The following is a 27,114-nucleotide window of genomic DNA, read 5'->3' on the forward strand; positions in this document are numbered from 1 at the left end:
AAAAGAATAAAAACGAACCTGTTAGCTGGAAAATCAAACGCCGAAAATCAACTGGAGTAATAAGTAATAATTATATATCACAGAATGTTTTTGTTTACCACCAAAAGGCTTAGGATGCTATCTAATAGTAGGAATAGGATAGGAATAATATAATATTGGAATATCCTCGCCAAAAAGCTACAAATTCTATGCATTTGAATCCTTCTATTGTGGAATCTCTCTAGTCACGGACGCGGACGTAGTTTCATTCCCTATCTTTGTAGGATTTTCACTCCTATATAACGGACAAAACTAATAGAACATAAATGAGCTCGCGATTCTTGTACTAAATTAACGTAAATTTCCATTAAATAAGAAATATGATGTATGTATTTTATGTAATAATGTCATTAACTATAAATTAATCCTTATGTCAAAGTACTGAAAATGTGTATGTAATTAATAAATTATGTTTGGTCTTAAAAAAAAAAATCAAAAATTCGTACTTTTGTTTTGTTCTGAATTTCCCCTCATTTTTCGAAACTTGCCACTTATTTTATTTATTCATTTTAGTATTTATTTATTTGTTCTTAATTACAATTTTTGTCGAATCTCAATGTGTTTTACCTCGCCTCGAAACAATATTAATATCTTTAAAAAAAGAAAATACCAATGCATTGTTCTAAAGACATTTCAAAAGAATCTTTGAATCAGAAAAAAAATAGATAGGTATTCGACGAAACTATATTTGAGATATGTTGTTACTAGATTGATTCATAGATTTTTTTTTTTAAAGTGTGTTAATCATACTGATTTTCTTTCTACTTAACAAAATATCATAGATTATATAAGTAATTCCATTATTTAATTTTTGTTTTATTTTTATAATTAGCCTTTCTTAACGGACAAAATATCCTTTCCTTTTGTTTTCAATTATGCTTATGTTTTACTTTGTGTATATATATATATTATATAAGTTATATATATTAAAATAAAAGTCTTAATAATTTTTCAAACTTTCAGCTACGGTTGCCTCATCTACATGGCAACTCAAGTTGCCTCGGGAATGAAGTTCTTGGAATCCCTTGACATTCCCCACAGGGATTTGGCAGCGAGGTAAGATTTTAAAGTCCTTTGATGTTGAATTTCTAAAGAAATTCCTTTCTTTATACATGTATAAAAAAAATAAATGTAATTTATTATAGAATGTTATATAGCAGTACTAGACATCTTAATTATTAAGTTCTTTTTAGTTTAAACGTAGTATGTTGATTTGAATGATCAGAATTTATTTCAATTACGGAATATGAAATTTGAAGTGCTATAAATTCTCGTTTAAGTCATAAGAAAGTATTCATTATTACATTACTATTTGTAGCTATCGTAAAAATTTAGTTAACAATAATAACATCCAATCCGACATTGGTCAAAATTTATTTATGACATGCATAACTAATCAATTATTGCTAGCTCCGATCCAGAGGAGTTAAGATTCAAATTTGTAATTTGCATGGAGACAGAATTGCAAAGTTTCATGACTTATTTATACATGGAAGTTTTCTCATCTGAATTTGCTTTCTAGAAGTACACTCCAGGGTTGAAGCGTTCAAGCTTCAACTTGGTCGGGTTTTATACTTTGTTCCAGTTCCCTGAAATGTTCTGGGGATTATTCTTTTCAAATCGCAACTGTTGGATTTTTCCTTCCCCTCTCTTCGTTTATTTTTTTTTACTGTGTCCTGTGTGTATTTCCTAATGAACCAATTAAGGATTTTTCATTTATATATATATTTTTTTATGAAGGGTCCTTTTTCGTTTGAAAGTCTTCTTAAATTTGTTGGTCTTACCCCAGCCACCTACGCGAATGCTTATTTTGGACAGGCCCCTTTGCCAAACAACCTCTATTTGGCAACGTCTGGGAAACTTATCAAAACGCAATCACTAAATTTTTTCTTTCAATTTCATCTCAAAGATACACAATTATCTACTTTAAAAAAATAATGAAATGCGATTTTAAATTTATAAACCTCCAGTTCTTCACTCTGATCAATGTTTAAATTAAGTAATATTTATTAGTTTCAAAATAATTCAAGGATTTCCTAAAGACGTTTATTAGTTATCTGCAACAAAGATTTATTTATAGCTATATTACTTATTTATCACTACATAGATTTATTACCTTATTACAAATTTGATCAATAGCTGTGATTCAAGTTGTTATCCACGTCTGCAATTAATAGTTTAACGATTTCCATATTTTCAGTACACTAAGTAATTTCAGTTACTTATTACAATCAAATCTGATTGTGATTACCTTTTACCCAACATTGGTGGTGTCTTATATTTAATTTAGTAATAATGACACAGTGATTTTTTTTTTTACAATTTTTATTACATTTTCGTAGTGTTTTAGTTTTGTTTTATTAGTTCTTAAATTTTCTAATCTATTCTTATTACTATAATATGTCTAGTGAAGGGGAAGATTTTAAGCTTAAGTTTTTAAACCTGTTATTTTTTAAATAAGAGGACAAAATCGTGTCTTGAAATACTTTTAGTATTTTTATTTTTAAGACACGATATTGTTTTAAATATATATTCCTAAAATTTTGTATTTTCGTATTAATGAATTTTTTTACACAGATATTAAACTACAGACATCCTTCCAGTGATCCTCTTCCAAACTCAATTCTACGAAATCAGTTCTAAGACTATCATCCCATTTACGTTTCGGTCTACCCCTCGGACGTTTACCCGTCGGTGCAGTGTATATTAACATTTTACGGATCCGCTGGTTTCTAAGCCAACCTTACACGCCCGTCTGTGACCTATTGTAAATAATTATGTTTATAAGTGGATGAAAGATCTTGATTCGAGGCTCTCAGGCTGAAGGTAAATATTGTAAATAGTAATGATTGTCTTTCTTAAAATAAAACAATTTGTAATAAATTTTCATAAAAACAATCATTACTATTTACAATATCTACATTCAGCCTGAGAGCCCCGAATCAAGATCTTCCATCCACTTATAAATATAATTATTTACAATAGGTCACTGAATTAATTATAGTAAATATAATTTAAGTTCCCATTGCGGCGTATAAGACAGACGTGTAAGGTTGGCTTAGTAACAATCGGATCCCTAAAATGTTAATAAACACTGAACCGACGTGTAGACCGATACGTAAACGGGAGGATTGTCTTAAAACTGATTTGGTAGAATTGAGTTTGGAAGGGTATCACTGGATGTATGTAGAGAGCGATTGGTTGTATCAGAATCAAACCTTGGGTTTGTTAGGGTTACCTGTTATTGACAATAGGTTTCTGGGCCACTGCCGTTTCAACCTTCGAGGAGGATTGTAGGGATGGAATTATTGCAAAAACGTCTTATCATCACTAACTCAAATATTTTTTTTATTTATTTACAAAACAAAATTATCAATGAATTTTTACTGATTTGATTTTAGTTCTAGACTATTAAGTCTTTAACATTAGCCTCAAGTAAACGTTTATTTAGCATACCGTGTTTTAATTCATTTTGATGATTTATAATTAAGCTCAGCTTTATTATGATATTTAGAAATAAAATGTTTCAACCTCAGTGCTAATTTTATTTGATAGATGAGATGTTCAAGGTAACATGTGCCCATTAAGTGGAAAAAAAAACAAACTTTTTATCAGAAGAGATCTATACTTTAGCCCTATGATTCAAACAATTAAACAAATTGAACCATTTTTCGAGTTGTATTGCAAAATAGTAAATTTAGTTGTATTCCGTTCAACAGGGAGAAAAGATATTGGTTTCCGCGCCTAAAACTGCGTTGCATTATTTGTTCTGCCGGGTGGAAAAGTGTTTTCCGATAAGCGGTACCTGAGTGGAAATTGTTTACCCTCAACAGCCGATAACAACATCTGTCAGTTCCTTGTTTGTCCACGCTCACCACTAATCTCAAACTTTCCGCTGTAAAACAAAAACAGAAAATGATTTGACAGAATAAATAAACTTCATAAATAGGATATTTTTTTTTCACCGAGGCTTAATGGGATTGCCAAGTGATGATGTTTTTTTTTATTTTTTACCCCACAAAAGCCGTTGTAAGCCCTTTGGCCATTTTGTTAGACACCAACTGCCTCCTTAACTAATTGCTAACTCAAAAAAATATTTTTCAATTTTCTTGTGATTAAAAAAACGGAAAAAAAGCATAATTCTATTAAAAATATTCAATAATTCTTCCAAACGTCGTAAATTTTATTTTTCATTTAATTGGCTCACTAGTAAACGTTATATCTCTACACATATATTTAGAATATAATTAGCATAAGTCAGTGTACTAAATCCATAATTAAAAATTATTAAGATCTAAAACTAGCCAGAAATATGTTATTGTTGTAATTGAGTGTTAAAATATATATAACTTATTCAGATAAAATATCCGATTAAAAATTTTATATTCATCGTCAATATTCAATGATTAGTTATTAAAATGATAAGTAGTTAAAATTTTTCAAGGAAAGTGAACTATTCTATTTTAATAATCGTTTAGGAGTTGAGCTTTGGGGCTCCACTAAACCTTCGAATTCCTCTCGTATCCAATCTTTACAATCCAAAATCCTTCGTAAAATCCTGAATGCTCCTTATTTTGTTATTAATAAAACCATCTATAAAGACCTAAATGTTCCTTAGGTAACCGATCTAGCCCGAACCCGATATTATTCCTTCCGTAATAAACTCCATGACCACCCAAACCCACTAGTTTCTAACATTGCTTCCATTATATTGTACACCTTATATTGTAAACTGTTTTTAGAGTTCTACTACTGGGTAGTTTCTCTACATGCTGTATCATATCATTATGTCATTATGATCAAATTTACTTGTATTTTTTATACAGTTGTAAATATCAATAAATAAATAAATAAAACAAAATAAAATAATCGTTTATGCAATACATCTTAAAGCCATCTATATCCGTATCTTGCGTCCTAAAAAACGCATCCAAAATATATTGAACATTGAAGATAAAGTTAAATTGAATAGACTCTATGTAATAAGTTTGACTCTGTAAGTGGCATATAAGTAGTTTTCGAAGCCCCAATTAATATTTGTACTTATATTATGTTTTGGTTTCTTTAAAATGATTCAGATTATTATCAATATCCATAATGGAGTATGGAGTAAAACATACGTTAATAGTTTTGTATTATCCCATTTGTTTTATCTTTTGTTCATTGTTTTTGTTATGGAGCAACAGAGTCGGGTTTCGTTATAAAACTGTATCTTTAATCTGATGAACTTTGTACAAGACTTTGTTGTTGTTATATTTTTTTTTAATTTTAAGCTATCTGTAAGTAGCAGTTAAAACCCTTAGAGTGAATATTACAAAGCGTATTACAAACGTACAAAGCTCAGGGCGTTTTTTTTTCCTTTATGCCAACTCCTGTAAATTGAACTATATTTTAAAATATTTTTCATATGCAAAAAAAAGTATTTAAATGATATTTCAAAGAGTATTTCATCCTCAACAGAATCTGTTCATGGCATTGTGCCTCAAAGGGATACCCCAGCAAGAAAAGTAAAAATAAAGCACTCGGAATATTTGTTTTTAAACTGGAGAAATTAACGTTTAATAATAATTTACTTATTTTATACCAAAACTATTATTTAAAGCAAAAATATATAATATAAAAAAATAGATGACCTTTTTTTAAAAATTGATTAATACCAATTATTGAGAATGTGAGGAACATTGTATGAAATAATAGTACAAGAGGAGAAGAAAAACCATAATTTCATTTTAATTTTTTATTACTTTAATGACAACTATTTGTAAGTACGAATCGAAATTGATGAGGCTGCCATGTATAGGTAGGGGGAATAAAAACGATGGCTGTGGGAATACAAAATGTTAAATAATTAATTTCTATTCGTAGCTCCATATCTTTCAAACTACCTATAACACTAGAAATCCTAATAGAGCAGCATTTAAAGTACAGTAAATTTAATAAAATATGAGCTCTGGTGAAGCAATTTACGTTTAATAGTTTCCCACATAACAATTTTTTAAATCGCAAAGTTCTTGAAATATATACTCAAAAATCAGTAGTTAGTGAATTTGTTGTGGGAAATCTTTATATCAGTAACCACAAGACATTACAGATGTGTGTTAGCACTCAAATTAAAGCTAGTTTAATTTGATTTAAAGTAGTTTATGACGTACATCTTCGTAGCAGCAGTAGTTTTCATGGCATTTACCAATATACCACCGGCTCTTGTACTATAGGATACAGCCTGCTCGACTCTACTGCTTTATAATTTTTAAAACTATCCGCCTCTGTGCAAATTTTTTGGTTTATATTTCTCGACCAAGAAATATTTATAAATAATAAACGACACACTATAATTAATTGTAGCACACGATGATTCACTTATTAATTACTTTAAATAATTAATTATTGTATAATAATTACAGCATTTTTATTGTCCAGTAATAAAATATTTTTACTAATTAATTTATCATTAAACCTGGTATAATGTGCCTGATAATTATTATCTCTTGATGAAAATTCGGAGAACTCGTTAACTCTTTATCTAATTATCTGAAAATATTTGTATTTCATCAGCGCAGTAGCTTTTATGTGATTTTATAATTATATAAAATATTCATCTTTCACTCCAAAAAAAGGTCCAAAATTTTGATTAAAAAAATGTTATTTACTATTACAGGTCTATAAAACACTTTTTGGAATCTGATTTGATAATTTTGTCTGCACTTTGTTAATAATAAGTTTTTTTTGTGCTAAAAACGCTAATAAATCCGAATCGAAAGGACCTACAAATATTCCTAATGACACAGACGGATTCTACCAAGTCATACAAAACAATATTTTTATATTTGTTTCAATATATTTGAACGACTTTTTAATGCCTTCAAATATAGCATTTGTTTGTTTTTTATATATTTATATTAATTTATACTTTATCGTTAAAATGAGAATGATAAAAACGTCAATCTAACGAGTTGATCTGGGATAGTGTGGAAACAAATTTACTCTCTCGGCCAATCAAAAAATATCTCAGTTTTTCGTTCTTATTGGGGATTTGTATATAAGTGTTTTTTGGGGAGTTCCTAATATATAAGATTGAACTTTTAATCACTTGTCGAAGAGTTTGGAGTTGTTTGCACACTTTTCCAGATCAACTTAAAACTTATTTTATTTGTATAAATTGAGCAAAATTGTTTTGATACCGTTGGAAAAACGACTTTTACCTCATCGTTATGATGGCAATTTAATATACACTTGCTGCGTTTTAAAGTAAAAAAAAACGTCCCTCGAATATATTTAAACAAATAAAAATATATTGTGTACATCTCAGATTCAAATTAACGTAGAAGTGACCGATTTGTTATACTTTTTTTGGGGGGGGAGGGGATTAAGGTTGGGTACTTTTGGGGCTATTAAATATTTTTTCATCCGTGAGCGATGAATTATTGAAACATAAAAATGAGTTCATTTTTGGTTTCAATACGCCAAAAAAACATAAAGATCATGCAAAATTGTTAATCAATTATATGGTTGTAGGCTTGTGTTATCAATAAGTTTAATTTAATCAAAATAATTCAATTTTACTATATTTTTCATTGAAGAATATAATATAACTGGCTGTTGAATTACATAATTTTAGGTTAACTTATTAATTATCTGATAAATGTGTTCTTTCAATTCAAAATCACTCTTTAAAGTTACATACTCTACATACAACTCTTATTTGAAATTTAATGTCAATTTTAGCATCATACAAGACTGAAAAGCCAGGAAACTGCTCGTCGATTCCGACTATTAAAACATTTACTAGATAAACGGTCTAAACTTCGAATCCATTACAAAAGACTGATCTACATGACTGTTATAAAGCATATCTGGACATACGGAGTTGAGCTATGAGTCTCCACTAAACCATCGAATTCCTTCTGAATCCAATCCTTACAGTCCAAAATCCTTCGTTAAATTCTGAATGTTCCTTACTTTGTCATAAATCAAACCATCCATCAAGACCTCAATACTCCATATGTTGTCGATTTGGCCAGAAACCGATACCAATCCTGTCATGACAAACTTCTCAACCACCCAAACCAACTCGCTTCATTACCAAGGCGTCTGAAAAGAAATTTGCCTCGAGATCTTCTCCTCTAAAAATGTTTTTCGAGTTCTATCAATGGGTAGATTCTCCACATGTTTGTATCACATCATTATATCGCTTACAGCAAATTTATTTGATGTGTTTATATTTATACAGTTGTAAATAGCAATAAATAAATTATTAAAAAAAAAAATTGACCAAACATAGTATCTACATATCTATCTTCTTTATTTGAAATTTTGATATAACAGATATCTTTGTAACTATGTTTTTAATACTTATGTTATAACTACTACAGTTAATTATTTGTAACTATTACTACATGTAGATTCCTTTTACATTTTGTTGTTTTCGGGTATGAGGGATTATTATGTTTATTTTCCCTATCTAATTCAAGGACGTGGTACGGCAGTCCTTCACTATTCTAGTAAAATGGGGCCCGGACCGAATCCGACCGATGGTTGCTTACTTTACCTGAACCTAGAAAATTAATTTCAACTTCACATTTTGCCTGAAATAGGTTCATAACTTGTAGGATTAGATTACGAGCCAATCTTGTTGTACAATGACGTTTAAAAAAGTGAACAGCGCATTAATAATTCATTATCTTTGTTACGTTTCCGTGCTACTAATATAAAAATATTTTAAATGATGATGTATTAAGTTTGAACATGATAATTTTTTTTTTACCGTGTTGATACGTTTATATATTATTTTAAACTTTTTTTTTTCTTATTGGACTCTCTTAGTATAACATAAAAAACATTTAACGGAATTTCTACGAAAAAAATATGAATTAAACATTATTAAAGAAGTCGTCTAGAAAAATATCATTAATATTTCTTTTAGTTTTTTTGAGATAATAGAAATCTTTTTTTGGATATGTAGGTGGATTTCTTTAAATATTCTCTTGGTTGTTATAGAGTTCTTTATAATTTCGTCGCGTCCTCAAGTGCTTAAGCAACCTAAGAAGTATTTGACGTCATTCCCCCACTCATTCCTTGTAGGGACGATTTATTTAGCACTTTCAATTTAATTTGATGAGTGGGAAGAGTCTCAAAAGCCTGGCTATGAACTCTTTCTTAGACCTTTATCAAAAAATTAAAGACATCACTAAAAATTTATCCAAGATATTTTATAAAATATTCTGTCAGCTGTATTAGACACGCTTGAAATTGAAATATAGAAAAACTCTTCTATAATAAAGAAAAAATTAAAATATGTGAATAATTAAATAATAAGGCTTAGTGAACCCGAAAGGTTCAATGCCGATATCACCAATCGCCTGGCTCAACAAATCTAACCAAGGCAGTGAAAAGGTCTGTGCTACAAACTCGAAGGCCCAAATTGAGAGGTTCAAATCAGACAGTAGCAGATAATTATTTATTCTGTTATTGTATCGTCCTAAGTCAACCCTGTGAATCAAGATGCCACTGAATAAAGTGATGATACGTTTTCCACACACACAACAAACAAACAACCCAAAGATACTAACAGGGGTTGAAAATAAAAATTTAGTAAATAAAACAAATGTAATAAGAAGTATAATGCGATTACTTATAATTATTAATTAATTTGATAACTTATATAACTTAGGATAATAAAAAACTTAGGATTCACTCAAAATAGGAAAAGTTGGATAAATATATGAGACATCATTCTTCATTTTCTCTTACTATAATTTGGTTAAAAAATGAAAATAAAAATGTATTACTATAACTTTTATTTTCAATTTTTACTGTTATGTATTTAGTGATAATTGTGAAAATTGTCGTATTTCCTTATTTTTTAAGGGTAAATTTGACTGAAATAGTCTAATTAGTATAACTATGTTCAACACAATCAGAAATATTCCATTGTGGAAAAAATGTGTTTTTTCGTCCAAGATTTTGTTTGACCAGATAAAGTTTAAATTAATGGATTCTTCCTTGTTTAAAAGTTTTACATGTTAAATCGTTCGAGTTTAAATCACCGTAAAATTTTAAAAATATTATAGTAATGGTCCCATTTTGACGTAACGGCAATTACTTAAAAAAGAAATCCTTTTTTAATTTAGTAGAATACTTTAATTTATTCACGATGAACTTTGCCTCATATTCCTTGTCTTGATAAAGGGTTATATTAATGAAAAATGATATTTTAATCCAAAAGAGCTGTAGCATCGGTGGTTCAGTGGTAGAATGCTCGCCTGCCACGCGGGCGGCCCGGGTTCGATTCCCGGCCGATGCAGCATGTTTGTTTTTTAAATTCGAAAAATATCATGTTAATATCACTTTGTCATTGACCGTTTTTAATGGTAGGATTTTAAATGACATAATGTGCTGTTAATGCAACTTTTCGATGTGTATGATTAATATTTTTACACTGTATTTTTCTTATTCTCTGATTTTTCATTAAACGTGGTCACATTTTTTTTCTGAAACTCTTACTTTTATAGTCGAACATATACATCCAGATATACGAGGAGCTTTAATCCAATTAGTTCTCACCTATTATCTAAAAGTTCACGGAGTCAACATGTACGAAGTTCTCCCGCAAGTTGGGACAACTGCTTTCTTTTATTATATAGATAATTCAATGCCCGAATAAAAGCTATTATTTACACTGAAAATTTTACAAAGTGGAAATTTTCCGTAACGTTAACTGGGACTGGAAAATATTTTTCACTTCGGCGTCAACCCTTCCGCGAAATTTATGCAAATTGTGGAAGAATGGGCCAATAAAGCCTCTATATTTCCAGGCACCAATCCGCTCAGCTTCAGCCCTCTCCCTTCCCGACCCCTATAGCTTTGGCAAAAACAGGAATGGCTTATAAAGAACTTTTCCGAGACTAATTATTAATAAAGTTGTGGCATGCGGTCTCGGCATGACCTAGTCACTAGACACGGCCATTAAAAAGTTTCTCCTCGTCGGAAAATCCTCTTTAAATACTGGCACTAACAGGGAAAGCCCCGGGAAAGTAATAATATTATCAAAGTTATAGCGGCTTTTCCGATTCGGAACATCTGCCCTCTAGTGGACACGTTCTCTCTTTCACTAATACTCTAATCCGTTTCTTTTATTTCTGTCTGCCCAGAAGGACGGTTGGAACATTTTTTCTTACTTTCAATCAATTTCGCTTGAGGTTTCTTCTATTTTCATCGAAATTAGTTGTAGTTTCCATATGTATTTTTTCATTTTATTTTATTTTCACTTGCCTCAAATAAAATATATTGGTTGAGTAAGTATAACAACCGTTTAATATTTCGATTCGGAGGTTTCAGTCCTAAATCAAATTCTCCAAGTTTCACAACATGTCTGTATGTGAACAGCTTATAATATTGTAATACATTTATACTATTGTACGCAGAAATATAATTTACGCATTTTATGGGAAAATTTAACCCTCAAAAATTCTGAGTTTTCGAGTTATAATTTGTTTTTTCATCCTTCTTCCTTGCCATATTTGTAATACAGGGTGCGGCAGCAGTGGGGTAAGTTAGCTTGAAAACATTTACACTTTTTTTTTTATTTGCAAAAAACTAGTAGCTTTCTAGTCATTGGCGAAAAAAAAAAAAGGTTGGTTTATTATTTGAATTAACTCACCAAAATGATTAATTATGCCCAAGAAGGAGTAATGCTGCATTATACGATAGATCGGATGAGTGGGAGAGAAGAGGAGGGGGTGGTATAAACCTACTCTCCCTTAAAGAAAAAAGTGAAGCCAAAAATGTTCACGATGCTTTTGGTTTTCGTTCATGTTGACAGGAATGTCTACCAGTTTAATCTAAACTGAAGCAGATGGCAGACAATGATTGGATTGTACTCTTCCCTTACTACTCTGCCTAGTCCTATTTTAATGCCCCTCTATTTGTCGTCTCTTTTTTTCCCTCTACTCCTTAATACATGTGTCAAGGTTAAATATTTTTAAAGATTTATAAAAGTAAATTTATGAAATCTTTTTATTTTTCAATTCCAAAGACCTTCAAATGATTTCAAATGTCCCTTTTGCCATTAGCATGGACATTTATTGTTGTTGTAGAAGCAAATGTTTACGAGCTAATAGTGTATCCATCGTCGTTAGTCATTATTAGACTTAACCTTTTACTCAATGGGAGTACATGAATATTCAGATTATTTTATTTTATTTAATTTTCATTTATCTTGGAAATTTAATTATGAAATAACATTTTAATAAATATGACTTAAGAAGAAACTAATAATCTTTAGTGCGCAGTATTTATATTTTGAAAAAGGTCTGGCTCATATTGATTTTTTTTTTTTTAATTTATAATTTAAATTCTGTTTGTTTCAGAAACTGCCTAGTTGGTAAGAGCTACCATATCAAAGTCTCCGACCATGCTATGTACTGCAACAAATATGAGTCGGATTACTACCTCAGTGATACCAAAGCTAAGTTACCTATCCGATGGATGGCTTGGGAAAGTCTCTTATTGGTGAGTTGACAGAATTCTATCATAATCATTATCGATTTATTTGTCCTATCGTATTCAGCATTCATTTGCAATGATTAGACCCTGTAAGTAGTCAGCTACCAAAGTTCTGTCGTTCGATTCAAACATCAAGTCCTTGGGACAACTTCATTATCCTAAAGTGGGAGGCTTCTCTGAAGTTGCCTCAAAGTTTTTGTACAGAGATAATAGAAACGGCAGGAGGGATCTCTTTTTGTTATCTCGGGACTTAGCGGACCTAATTATCTCAAACTATTCCAAGTGACATTTTGTTTTGTCAAAAAGTTATGATTTTCGGCTTTTCGGAGAACATTGACGTTCATATTAAAAAGAACGGGTTAATTTTCATTAACAGTAAGTATTTTTATATTAATTATAATATAAAATTCATCATGCCATTGTCGAGAAATATTAAATGTTTGTGAAATATATGTTTTATGACAAGTTTCATACTAACTACAACTCATTAATTGTACCTTTTCACTTGAAAAGGCGTATCTCAGGACTATTTCATTGTTTCTATGAAATTGCGTCGTATCATTGTACAAATAGCGATTTCTTTGTTAATTTTTTCTTGTCACGATGATTTTTTTTTACTGTGTACCAATTTTATTTTTTAAAAAATTGAATAGCTGTTAAATTATTTCATTTATGTTTGAAATTCAAAACAAAAAAAAAAAAAAAATAGGAGAATAATTTAGAGCCCCACCCTCTCTCCCTCCAAATTTCTTTAGATATGAATTTTCATCACTCTGACTCAATTTGAAGGAGTTATAAAAGAGCGCTAAATCTTAAAGTTTCTAAAATGCTTACACTTTTATCTATTTTCTTTTGGAGATTAATTTTCTATATAAAAATTTAAAGGTATGCGGCAAGAGCTCATAATCCTTAAATCCTTTTTAGTCGCTAGAGTTCATGGTATAACAGAATGTACAGCTGTAGCGCACAGGTTTCCAATTGTTACACAGCCATTAGAAGTCGAAAACCTAAAAAAAAATATAACAACAAAAAAGCCGTCATTCGCAACGGAAACACAACGCAATAAGCCGGAACATGTGAACAGGAACACCCAACGGAAGAGTGCGGAGATAGGGGATGGTAACCTCTAGTTGTATGTGATTTTTTGATATTATTTATTTTTGTTAGTGTTTAATTGTACATAATTTTGTTTTCTGTAAGTATATGATATTAATGTAGGCCTGATTATGAACTAATTATTTATGTCAATAGTGATAGATTATATTCTTAATTAAAAAGTCGATAAATTAAAAGAATATGGATTGTCTTTTAAGTGATCCAGCAGCATGGGTAAAATATTACATCTAAATTTAATTTAGATTTTTATTGTACTTTGAAATGTCCATTTTAATTGCAACTTACAGTTTAGATAACAGCTCACAGCTGTCCTACTTTTAATGCGTTCAGTAGATGAAGCGGTCTGATTAAGAAGCTAACTTAACGGCCTATAATGTCCGTCAGTTTAGTACTGTAATAAAAACAGGAACGCCGCTGTGAGCTGGTCCTTGAACCTACCATGGAGTATCGAAGCCCTTATGTTTGTTGCCTGGCAGATTAATTTGCTTTGAATAAAACCAAGAAAACTACTCTACCAAACATGAAAATAAAAAAAATAAAAATTCTAGTTTATATTTCAGAGCTCAAGGATAACATTAAAAAACAAAATTTGATTCCATTATGAAATAATATTCATAACTAAAAAAAATAAAAAAAAAGTTTAATCATTTTAGGCTCTTAAAGCATATTACACCGGACTTTTAGAGAAAACTACTCCACATGTCAGAAAATTTGTACGGATAATTGATAAGAGATACATGAAAAAACAAACATTAAATATGTATGGTATTTCCACTTAATTCAAATAACCTTTTACGTAGTGTAACTTCATTAAACAGCCTGGAAATCCCTAATAATACACATAATAATTTAAATATTTAAAAGTCTATATCTTTAAAATAACAAGTAAAATATCTGGCTGTTACTAATCTTATAAAACAAATATAGGACACATTTGGATGTATTTTACTGAAAATAAGATACTTTTTGCGGTTTATTGAAGTTGAAGGTGAAGGAGCATATTTATCCTGTGTCAAACCAATTTTAGGGGTGTTTTATTCCGGTAAATTCTATTTTTTCGTTCCAATTTTTTTTTTTTTCCTATTTTTTCGTTCCTATTCAAATTTGTATGGTCGCTCAAGTAGGCGTTACATCAGTTCATTTCGGGGATTTCATAATTTTTCTTCAACCCCACAAACTTTTTGCCTTTTCGTTTTTAATGCCTTGTGCACCTCTGCATTCCATTCTAAATCCGTTAGAGTGTTGAAAAATTCTTTCGGGATTCATTTGGTGTTATAGAAGTCCGTTTTAGTGGCCCCAAATTTATTCCCATCTGCTATAATGTTTTTGTTTTAGTTTCTAAGATTTCGTGAACCTTAACAGACACTCCAAACTGATTCAGTGTGTTGAAAATATGTACGTGAACTGAGTTAGTAATGGAGAAGTCAAAAGATACTTTAACTTATAGGTTTGACCTTTTTCTCTCTCCCTTGCAATTTTGAAACCGCTACATTGAATTTTTCCATTAATGATATATTTGTTAATGTTTAAAACAAGTTGCACAACGTGATTTAATGAAAATGAGGGGAATTTTCCCACCTTTTCGGAAAAATCCTTCCCTTTTTTTCTCATAAATATTAACATTAGTTGATTATTAATAGTACTCTGTACACATTGTTGACATGTTTTTTTTCACAATTTTTCTTTCTGTTTATTGTAAATTATATTAAGATGACATTGATAATTAAAAATAAATATTTTTTTTTAATAAGGATTTTGTATTTCCGTTCGGGGAATATTGTAAATCATGATCTTCTTTTACTACTGGTTAATGTAACACCATGTTCTGCTGTCAAACATGACACATGAAATCGCTACAGACTAACGATTCAGTTTACAAACTGAATCATGTTATCCAGTCAGTTAGTCAGTGAGCTTCTGATCAAAGATGCATGGATAGCTGTCACCAACATCCCTGAATCTCCTACACTTTCCTCTCAACGTTAACATCAAGGTCCATCCCAGTTTCATTTAGTTGTAACACAAAAAAAAAAAAATTTCCTTGGTTATTAAAATGAATGTGAATTCCTAGCTAATTTCCAGAAAAATCGTTGCTGAGTAAAATAATGCAATACAGTATTGCATTTCTAGTATTTCTATTTTCTAGTAAAGTTATATATATAATTTTAATAATTCTTCTAATTTCTATATTGGTTGCTGTATCTATAATATAGCAATGCCTAAGAAGCTAAAATTATTCATGATAGTTCTCCATATTAAAGGGCATATGTAGAATCATCATAAGCAATTATTCTGGGTTTTAAAAAAATCTGACTCTAAGATTTAAAACAATCATTTATGCCACCCCTTAAAAAAAATTATAAAAAAATAGTATTTCGAATAACTCGAAAGCTATAGGTAAACTGGAATATTATTGTTACTCATTTGAAAAACATTTAAATTCTGTACACAATGTAACAATCATCTATTTGATTGTAGGAAGATAGTCTGGGTGGCGGTCAATAAAGATAGTAAAAGAAAACTACTTATTGAAAGATAACGTTTCGCTCCACTTTGCACGGTTTCGTCAGGGATGTCTGATTGAAGAAAACATGACAGAATGCAATTCAATCAGACAGCCCGTACGAAGCCTTGCAAAGTGGTGAGAAATCTTGGTTAACAATAAATAATTTTCTTTTACTATTTTGATACCTTTACTGACCACTACCCGGACAATCTTCCAACAATCTACTTCATAAGGTCAACTATCTTCTTCCAATAATCATCTATTTGATTGTTACATTTTTTCCAACCATGGGATTAGCATAAATGGCAAATTGTCATTCTCTTCAAAATTCATAAAATAATAGATATCTTTCATTCGCTGATATCATGCACTTTTCCATAAACGCAAAGGTATATGCGGTAGTAAATATTCCCATGCAATGTCGATAGACATTTTTTTTTATTAAAGCTTTCATAACTGAAATAATGAATAAAAAAAAAAAAGTGGTATGAATAATTTATAAATTAAATGGTAAATAAATATTTTGTTGAGAGAGGCTGAATAGGGGAAGAGGTAGAGGTAGAGGTGAACGGTAGGAGAGAGAGTGGAAAGGGGAGAGGGTTATTAACACTGAACTCTTTTCTACTTGCCTAATAAAACCTTCATTTGTTCTTAGAAATTTGTTATTGTTTCGCTACTTATGAACCATCCGTAAAGGTTTATAAAAAAAACCAAAAAAAAACCTTTGATTTATTTTTATTAAATCAGTGTGGATTTGGTTTATTTATATATCATGATCTAAACGTGCTTTGTATATTTTTAAAGAACTTAAACAAGATATTGAATTTCAATATGAGCTATATAGTTGATAGAAATAGATGTAGATATACCTTGGTGTAAACGGTAAAAACAAGCATTCATCTTATATATGAATTCATTATTATAAGTATCTTTAACTTTTATTTTGAAACTCATTGACCTTTCAACCAACAGGGAAAGCAGAGCACTAAGAGCGACGTCTGGTCGTTCGGAGTGACCCTGTGGGAACTGCTCACGGTCTGCGGCCAGAAACCCTTCGGGGAGCTGACATCGGAGCAAGTGGTGGAGAACTGCAACCACTGGTACGAGGGGACTGGGCAGCAACGACTACTGGCCAGGCCCAACAACTGCCCGAGGGAGATCTACGACCTCATGACCGAGTGCTGGAAGAGATCCGACGCCGACCGGCCGAGGTTCGCGGAGATGCACCTCTTCTTGCAGAGGAAGAACCTCGGCTACGTCCCAGCCATCGCCTGATCGGATTGGGAGCTTCAGTCTATTTTCGAGTTGTCCTTTCGTTTCTAGCGCGTGTCATACCCAATCAGTGTTCGTAAAAAGGTCTTCATGAAGGCTTGCCAAGAAAAAGTCACTTGAATATATCAATCTTCCCTTTAATCCCTTTAATCTTCACCGATGTAAATTTCAGAAATATTCACTTGCAAATATAAGTACATGAAATCTAATAGAGGTCAGCTTGGTAAGTCTTTCATTCGGGCTATTATATTATTGAATAAATTGATAATAGATAAATAATTTTTTGTTTTTGGATAGAATGAAATATTTAAGAAAAAAAATACAAAAACTAAAAAAAAATAATACTTAAACAATATGATTCGCGTTATTCATTGTCGAGAACATAAGTAGGCCTATCTACAAGTTAAGACTCACTCACTCCAGTGTCTTTCTTGAAGTGATGGGGGCAGAGAGTTTCGAATCCCCCCCATAAGCACGGATAGTGTACAGCACCGCTTAAATCTATCATTTGTGTAATCTATGTATTTATTGTCTGTCTGTCTGTCCTACTGTACATTGCCCGATGGGCCGAACAGCTTCTCTGTTTGTGGAGCCTTTTATCAACCAAAAAAAAAAATCTATTAAAAAAATACTAAAACAAAAAAAAAATTAACTTTTTTTACAAAGTCTCAGATTCTAAATAAATGAAAGAAAGTTTTAATGTAATGTATAAATAAAGAAAAACAAAAAGAGGATGAAGAGGTGAAATAAACAAAAAAAATTTAAATAAATATATATATTTGTATTTCTTCTGTAAGCATATGTGTGTTTGTACGTATTGAATTGGATAAACAGAGACTGGATGTATTGCAGCTGCTCAAATATGTTGAAGCAAATTTGAGTGACGTTTTCTGTCATATCTTTCTGTAACGGTAAATTTACTACTTTGTGTATTTGATATTTTAGACTAATCCTCGATGAATTTTTTTAGTGTTATACTGATATCTCCTTATAGTTTTACATAAGTGTATTGAGATTTTTTTAAGAAAAAGAAATCTGGTTCTTCCTTAAAGATTACTTAACGATGACCTAAGGATAGTGTAATGTGTAAAAATATATGTGTAAAGATAAATGTCTAATGAATCCTATTTTTATCTTAGAAATGGTTTGACACAACCGGAACGGAGAGGGGGCCAGAAGGACTTTGAAAAATGATTTTTCAAATCGGAAACTCGTTTTGAGTTTCTACATTTTTCCAGTCCTGGCTGGTTGTTTATTTATTACCGGGCTCTTGAAGCTTTTTATAAATAATGAAATTCGACCAAATCAGATTGAATATTATTTCTTTTTCTATACATAAATATATAGAATTATCTTTTTTTACAAAATATTTCTTTGTTATTACTTGTACAAAAGTAATATGAAACAAAAAAAAAAAAAGTTGATATGTATATAATCATTAGTATATAGTTTTAGAGTATTATTGACGCCTTGTGCATTTTGTTTTTTTATTTTATTTTATTTATTTTTTTTTTTAGTTTCATTCAATACTTATTTTTCGACTGGCTGAGTTATCCACTGCATGTAGTGTGTATATAAAAATTAGGCTTAAGGATGTTTGTTTATGAAATAATTCTATCAAACTCATCGTAGCTACGTGATACATTCCAACGAACCATATAGAGTACTAAAGGTGTCTGGCTGAAATCGCCGTAACACATTTGTATATTATCTGTTTTTTGACATAATTTTCGTTTCCTCTCTATATCGTATTTCAGATAAATTGTAAATTCTTTATGTCATGTATGTAATGTGATCGTTGTTGATTCATATTAGAATTGTTCCCGAATTTTTTCCTCAGTGTTTCGTTTTTGATTAATAGGTTGTTAAATGTGTGTAACCTAGAAGTCGAAACGGTGTACAAATATTGTGGGAGACATCGCATCATGATAGAAGAGCAACCGACAAGCTAGCATTCACATAGACAGGGAACACGATATTCGAATTTTCATACATAGCTGTAGTAAACTTCAAAATGTTCTTATTGAACTGGTTACAAAAAAAAAAAGCAATAATGTTCAATGTATTCCATTAAATTTTAAGAGTGTTTGTAATCTATAATTAGACAGAGTTTTAATATCAATGGTGTACTCCTTTTTTCTCAAAGTATAATTTTTTGTGATAATTGTTAATAACGTTTAAAGTAACTTAAAGTAAAAAAAAAAATGATTTTTCGTCGTTCTTTAAAAGAGATGTTTCTTCACTTTTTATCTGGGTGTCCTTTATGTATTTTGCACTGGTTCTAATGTTATTGAATATTCAATATATTATGTACATACACATTCATAATCAGAGTTAACTATATTTATTAAAATCTACTCAGATAAACTTTTGTGACTATCGACTTTTGAGTCTCTGGTCTCCGGCGCGTCTGTTGAAGGCTACAGTCAAATTTATTTTGTCGTCAGACGGTGATTTCTTCAGGCGTTTTTCTTCTGTCGCCCTACTTTCCCTCGACCCGAATACTTGATGGATTTTCATTCGTCTCTCTTTTTTCTTTTTTTTTTTATTTCCCATTTTCCTCGCAGGATTTATTTGTTTTCCTATAATTTGCCTGCGCCCTTGGGTAAATCTTCTTTTTCCTATAGGCATTGGAACATGCCATTGAATTCTAAACGGGTGAAAAAATGAACAACATTTTTAGTGTTAAGGTATATTTCATTGTGATGTTTCCATATCGTGAATATTGTCAAGTGAATTGTTGTCTAATACGAACAGTATTCTTTATTAGAGATTTGTATTATAAAACTTATGTAAGAGATGTTTCTTGTTCCATTCTTACTTATCTGTGTCACTGCTCTGACGCTATTGAAAATTCACGGAACTATCTGACTATCGTCAGTATTTTTTCTGTAAAATGACCAGTGAACGGAGCGTCTGAGCAGTCATCGTTTTTTTACTAGCTTGTAAGTCATAGTGGTTAAGGTGATTGTAAAATTCGTTTGTGTTCTTCGATAATTTCTGAAATTTTACTACTATTTTGATATATATATTCTAAAGCTCAATTATCAGCGCAATTTGCTCACATATCGATACAAAGTTATTTACTAGATTGTAAAGATCGTTGTTATCTTGTTAACTTTAGTGATTAACAGTTAAGGTGTTAGGTGAGAGAGATAATTTATATTCACTAAATATTCGTTTTCTAATAAAATCTAATGTTTGTTAGTGTTTTAGTGTTGTTGTTCATTTTTTCATCTCATGTTATTTCGTAAGCAGCGCTTTCTTTAATCCTTAAGCGATTGTTAATTCAACATTATTTTATGATTATTTATTGCGAAAATAATATTCGATAGGATTTTATAAAAATTGCATACAGCTCGATTGGAAAGAAGGCGCTGCATGAACGCGAAGGAGACCAGAAGACTCATTGATCAAGTTCTTCTCTTGTTCTGTCTATCTCTGATCGTTGTAATGTTTCCTTTTGAGATATAGTTTGTCTTACAGCCCCGAGTTCACTGTTGCTATAGCACGTATGCAAATCACCAAGAGTCTCGAAGTGTGAAACAAAATGGCAAACCTGTCTGTCTGCATCTATCATTGTTTCTATTTCTATTTTCTATGTCTAGCTCTATCTCTCTTTCTATCTTAGGCTACAAATATGGAGTCGAACGTACGAGTTCTCCATTGCCTTATGACAATCACTGAAGCAACAGTGGAAGGCCGGATTTATGTCCACTTTCATAAATTTTTGTTCGATATTACAAGGGAATATTTTGTTTAGTGGGAGAAAAAAAAAAAAAGGAGAGTCTTATTGTACACAGCCTCCACACCTTCACAATCCTAATACCCTTGATTCATTCCAATTTCGAATTTCACTCGCGAAGTGACGTTTCCAAATCCTCCCCTCAACGGACTAATCTTCGGATTCGGCGCTTCGGTATATCTTTAATTTCACTAAATGGAAAAGATTTTCTACCTAGTTATAAGTATCAATATGTAATGAGATAAGAAATGTTATTTTCATTTTTAGATGATAAAAATAAATGTTTTTTTTCCTCAATAGTTGTGTTTATTTCTTACCTGTAATCTGAAAATCATTCTAGCAAAATTAATTTCTTATAGCTATATCAAAATTTCATTGTCATGAAGAAAATGTAACAAAAACGACTGTCTTTTTGTATCTGAACTAAAAAAAAAAATACAATCAATCGAAACAATGCCACATTAGTGGCTGTAAGACAAACAGTTCGAAAAAGTACTGCCCAGTACTGGATGAAAAACTCATTTCTAGGGACTCAAGTGTTTTTTCCCTCTTCCTTTTATTAAAGTTGCGAGTGGAATAAAAATTAAGTTCTTCAAACACAATTACATTAATGATGCAAATATATAAAATTCATAATAAGAAATTCCCTCAACTTTTTCTGTATCCGATTCACAGCAGTGCCGTTAATATGTTAATGAAAAAATAACATTTTTAATTTAAAATTTATACATTTTTATATTTGCAAAAAGTAAAACATATACACAGTTGTCACTGGTTTCAATCTAATTATTAAAGTTTTTAACCACTATTTGGATAAAGAATTAGAGGCCAATAAGGTCCTAATTCTCTACGCTTATGGTAAGTAATAAGGGGATTCTAGTTTTATACAATACAGCACACCAACATCGTTACTAGTATCATCTTTTATATAAAGCACTTTAATGTTGAAGGTAAGTTTCAATTTTTTGTTATGAAACTGGAAATGTATGTTGGATCTACATTACAATTTATGTTTGTTATGTTCTTTCTTAAACAAGTAAGATAGATTAGTGTATAAGTAGAAATGGAGGAAACACAGTGTTTATTTGATAAATGGTGCCATTTGAACGCCTTGGCTTGAAAACCTTAGTGTGCTTTCTTATTTAGCACTTTAAAGTAATTTAATATATTATTTTTGCATTTCCGACCCATTTAATCGAATTTTTTGGACCAGAGATCTTATTAATTGGAAAATTGTTCATTTACTGATCTACTTTTTTAAGTCTGAAATTTAAACATCAGCTTCCTAAAATTAATTTAAACACCTGGAAATCAATGGATGGGCGGTTTAAGGCTGACTTCTCCGAAGAAAGGAAAAAGAAAACCATATAAAGTGAAATAAAAATTGATATCATACATTTTATATGTATGATTAAATAGTTAATGTTTCCAACATTTCTTATAAATTATTTATTTATTGTTATTTACAACTATATAAAAACTAGTAAATTTAATTTAATTTATAAAATGGCATGATAAAAACATGTGGAGAAAATAACCACTGATAGTACTCCAATAACATTTCTAGAGGAGAAGATCTCGAGGCCATCGTCTTTTTCAGACGCCTAGGAGGATTATCAGGTAATGAAGGAGAAGCTAGGTTAGAAACAAGAGGGTTTGGGTGGAGGGAAGTTTATCATGGATAGATTGGTATCTGGTTCTGACCAAATCGGCAACGTATGGAACTTTGAGGTCCTTCCTGATGGATGACTTGATTTATGACAAAATAAAGAGCATTAAGGTTTTCAAACTTAATATACATTTTTATATGAAAATAAAGGTGGAACGAAATGATAAAAAAAAAATAATCAAATTGAAATAAAACAAATTTGAATTATGTATATCATGTTTTAAATTGAATGGAAATTCTTTTTAACCAATTCAAATTTACTATTTTATTAAAAGGGTATTGAAAATTTGTTTGGAGGACATTTTGAAAATTGTAACTAATAATGATTATTTTAACAATTAAATATAGTTAATAATAATAATAATAATATCAATTATATTATAACAAATAGTAATTAAATCAGTTATTAAAACTGGTTCTTGTTTGTTTATCAGTGATCAAATTTCTATAATTTTCTAATCGGTATTAAAATAATACTTCCAGAAGAAGAAATATAGCAGTAAAAGGTCGAAGCACAAAATAGAGGAATCAGAAAGAAAAATAGCAGAAAACCTCCATTTTTTTTTTTCAATTCAACTTATAATCTTATAATAATTTTCAAAAAACATCCTATAATCATTTCATAAATTAAAGATTCCCATAATACTGAGAAATAATATTAACAAAAATCGCAATTATTAATAGCAATTACATCCCTTAAAGTAAATACTCATAAAAACTGCATTTTTGCTAATCAATTGTCAACCCATAATAACGATCTATACAATTGACAGACCTAATAAAAAGTAATTTACTTAGTGATCATCTTAACAATACATATCAACATATTTAATGCACTGATTTAGAAAAATGATTTCAGCTTTCAATTTTAGAATCAAGACAAAAATATAATGAAGTCAGACATTAATTAAAAAACATACAAACATCAGAAAATCATGTATCTAATTAGATAGAAAATGACAGATATTTCGTAATCTCAATATTGTTAAAGATGTTTTTTTTCTATATCCCACCCCTTGATTCTTTCAAAGATTAAAAATTCCAAGGGCCAATATATCAAAATATTGATATTTTTTGTTGACACATCGAACTAATTTCATATGTTCCAAAATTACGGATATAATTCCTTAAAAAAACCATTTCGTATGCAACTAAATGGAGAATTGAAAGTTTTAATGCAAGTGAGGGTTGTAAAAACCAATTTAATACAAAATTTGATCTTTTATTTTGCCTCTATAAGTAAAAATATATTTTATCTAAAAACTTAGTTAAATCGAAGTTTTTGTTTGGACTCGAAGTTTTATAGACTGGATGGATTGATAACAAAAATCATTTAATACGCAATTAGCTTCGTAGAATGATATGTCCCCCGAGCCAGACTGGGAATTAGACACCAATAACAATCATTATAAATGAAAGAAGAAACGAACCGTGATGAACAATCATGAATTAGAATATTTCTGCTAGAAAACACAGAGGGCGGTAATGGGACTGTGAGCATTATCTGTAACGGACGGTTCATTACCCTAGATCTGTTGCCGCAAGCGAATCAACAAGTTAAAGGACTAGATTTAATTAGCACTGTCGGTTACAGCAAGTTAATCCACATCCTGTCCGGTTTGTTACACGGAAGGGCGATCAAAGGGGGCTGCAATATTTAAGGTGACTCCCTCGCGATGGCAGCCTGAATATTTCATAAAGTGCCCGCTCCCCTCCTATCAAATATATAGCAACGTCCCCGTGTCTATTACTGCCCTCCCAGGCTAATCCTATCCCGCCCCTCCACTGTCGCACTGGATTAGTATTCTTTTATGTCACTGCGATGGATTCAGTGCGCTAGGGGTCGGAAGTATGGATCAGGTCTTTGTATTAGTTGAAAGATGAACGTAGGAAGGAAGGATCGATGACAACCATGGAACCAGTTCTTCGACTACACTAATATTTTAAAAAAGACATTGAAAGATAATAATAGAGTTGATCGTTGACCTCGGAAATGATCGAGTCATTATAACTGAGGAAGTTGAGGCCCTTTTGGCAACCTCGAGTCTGCAGTGGTAGTGGCTAGATTCCGGCCAGGGTGGGTTGAAATTTATTTCGTTGTGGTCCCATGAATATTCGATCTCAACGTACTTGTTTGGATAGGTTGGAAACCTTTAAGGGAACCTGATAGCTGAGTGGATTGGGGCGTGGGTCCCAGAGTGCTTGGTCCGAATGAATTGTGGCCCTTCCAATCTTCTCTATAGGTCCTAGAAGACTTAAAATAAAAGAAAAAGCTGCTGCGGTGTGTGTATCTCTCACAATTTACTTACTCTTATCTAATTGAGAGTTATTTCACTGATAGAATTTTGAGGTATGATACAGAAGCTGGATTGAAAATTTAAAAGATCACGGACGGCGTTCCTAATCATTAGGTTTTAGAGCCATTTCTGTGGGAAATTATTTATGATTTGGTGCTCAAACCACCCCTGCTGAAAAAAAAGGTATGCTCGGCTTTGTGAACGATCTGGCAATCATCGTTCGTGGGAAACTCTCGGAGGAGATATTTCAAAATGCTAACAAGACAGTCGTCACCTTTCGTGAATGGCTTTCAGTGGTAGGCCTCCATCTTACTGACCATACAACTAAGACTGTGTTGATAACAATAGAAAAATGAGAGAGATTATCAGTCTCACCATCCGGGAGTTCAATATCTTATCCAAACCATCTATTAGATATCTCGGGGTGCAGATTGACGCCAGACTCGTGTTTGATGAACACTTAATCAAAGTTAGCACCAGAGCAACTTTATATGGTATCAAAAGAATATTGATCGAAATACTATATAAAGTAACAGAATATAAATACTATAAAGAAGAATATATATACTATAAAGAATATAAATTGAATCACACAAATAAGACTCTACTCGGTCAATTTCAGATTGAGGAATAAGAAAATGAATTATAATTGTTTAAGTATTTTTTCAAGGTATATTACTTAAAATTATGTATTTTTTGATATATTTTCAACGTTCCTTCGATACAAAACATTTTTAACTTGATTTGATGAGTTTCCAGAATGCTATGAACGATTTTCTCGATTTTTTTTTATTATTGTCATATATAACTGTATTTAAATAAAAATACTTGTATTAAATTGATGTTAGATTATAATGGTATGATACAGGCATGTAGGAAAACTACCCATTGGAAGCAATCTAATAGCATTTTCACATTAGAAGGTCTTCCAGCCATATTCTTTTCACTCGCCTAGGGTAATTGTCAGGAATGGAAGAGGAAGCAAGGTTAGATAGAACTAATGGGTTTGGGTGGTTAGAGAGTTTATATTGAAAGAATTGATATCTAGTTCGGGCAAGATAGGTTACATATGGAACAATGAGGTCTTTATGGATGATTTTATTTGTGTCATTGTAAGGAGCATTGAGGATTCTGGAATACGAGAGGAATTCGAAGGTTTAGTGGAGCCCCAAAGCTCAACTCCGGACGGCCTGATAGGCCCTATTATAGTCATGTAGATCAGTCTTTTGTAATGGATGGAAGTGTAGATCGTCTAGTATTGTAATATTCGGAATCGACGTGCTGTTTTCTTTCTTTTCAGTCTTGTGTATGAATGGTATGTAGTTAATAAAAAGTAAAAAAAAAAAAAATAGATCAGTTGGGATCATTTTAAAAACTGCAGCAGTATCATTGGGTAAAATAAGTTAGAAATTATCAAAATTAAGTATTCGAAAATGATTGAAGATATTCCAGGATCAGAGATCAATGGTGGTGATTTTATTTAATAATTTAAAGTTGGTAAGGAGATTTTATCGTTTATATTAGAGAACCAATCATGGTCCAGTCATTAATGAATTTGGGAATCAACTATCTGTATATCAATATGTATGCATTTGAATTTTTTTACATTTTTAAAAATCTTTTTATTCATTATCAGAAGTGTTAGTCATCTGATGTTTTATGATATGACATAGGGTTTTATTTTATTTGTTTAATTCTTATTTTATATATTCTGTTAATTATTGTTGTTCATTTTTTATTTTGTATTTTACCATAAGGCTCTAAAGCCTAACTTTGACGCCTGTATATTGTTCTAAGGGATCTATCCCACAATAAATTAAGAATATTATTATTATAATTGAACGATTGTCTCCAAAATACAGTTTATTTAATTAATTATTTTAACTATCTACACTATAAAAATTTCCTGATACAGAAAGTACCCAGAAGAAGAAATTTTACTTGAAAAAATAAGAAGATATAAAAA

The 27,114-nt window shown here is 30.8% G+C and overlaps 1 protein-coding gene and 1 non-coding gene across 2 annotated transcripts in view; both read left to right on the forward strand.

Moving 5' to 3' along the window:
* The window catches only part of LOC106682327 (discoidin domain-containing receptor 2), a gene marked incomplete at its 5' end in the record, with an annotated part of 358,564 nt that extends 337,085 nt beyond the window's left edge, over window positions 1–21,479 (forward strand). Inside the window, 3 exon segments of the mRNA XM_067051700.1 lie at window positions 1,003–1,095; window positions 12,408–12,549; window positions 17,138–21,479. Of these exon segments, the coding sequence (XP_066907801.1) occupies window positions 1,003–1,095; window positions 12,408–12,549; window positions 17,138–17,440 (538 nt within the window).
* Window positions 10,272–10,342, forward strand: TRNAG-GCC (transfer RNA glycine (anticodon GCC)). Its single transcript has one exon. It is a non-coding gene; the product is annotated as a tRNA-Gly (tRNA).
* Window positions 21,480–27,114: the final 5,635 nt, after the last annotated feature.

This window comes from Halyomorpha halys, unplaced genomic scaffold (assembly GCF_000696795.3).
Source record: "Halyomorpha halys isolate HHAL.00 unplaced genomic scaffold, Hhal_1.1 Scaffold406.1, whole genome shotgun sequence".
Classification (NCBI taxonomy): Eukaryota; Metazoa; Arthropoda; class Insecta; order Hemiptera; family Pentatomidae; genus Halyomorpha; species Halyomorpha halys.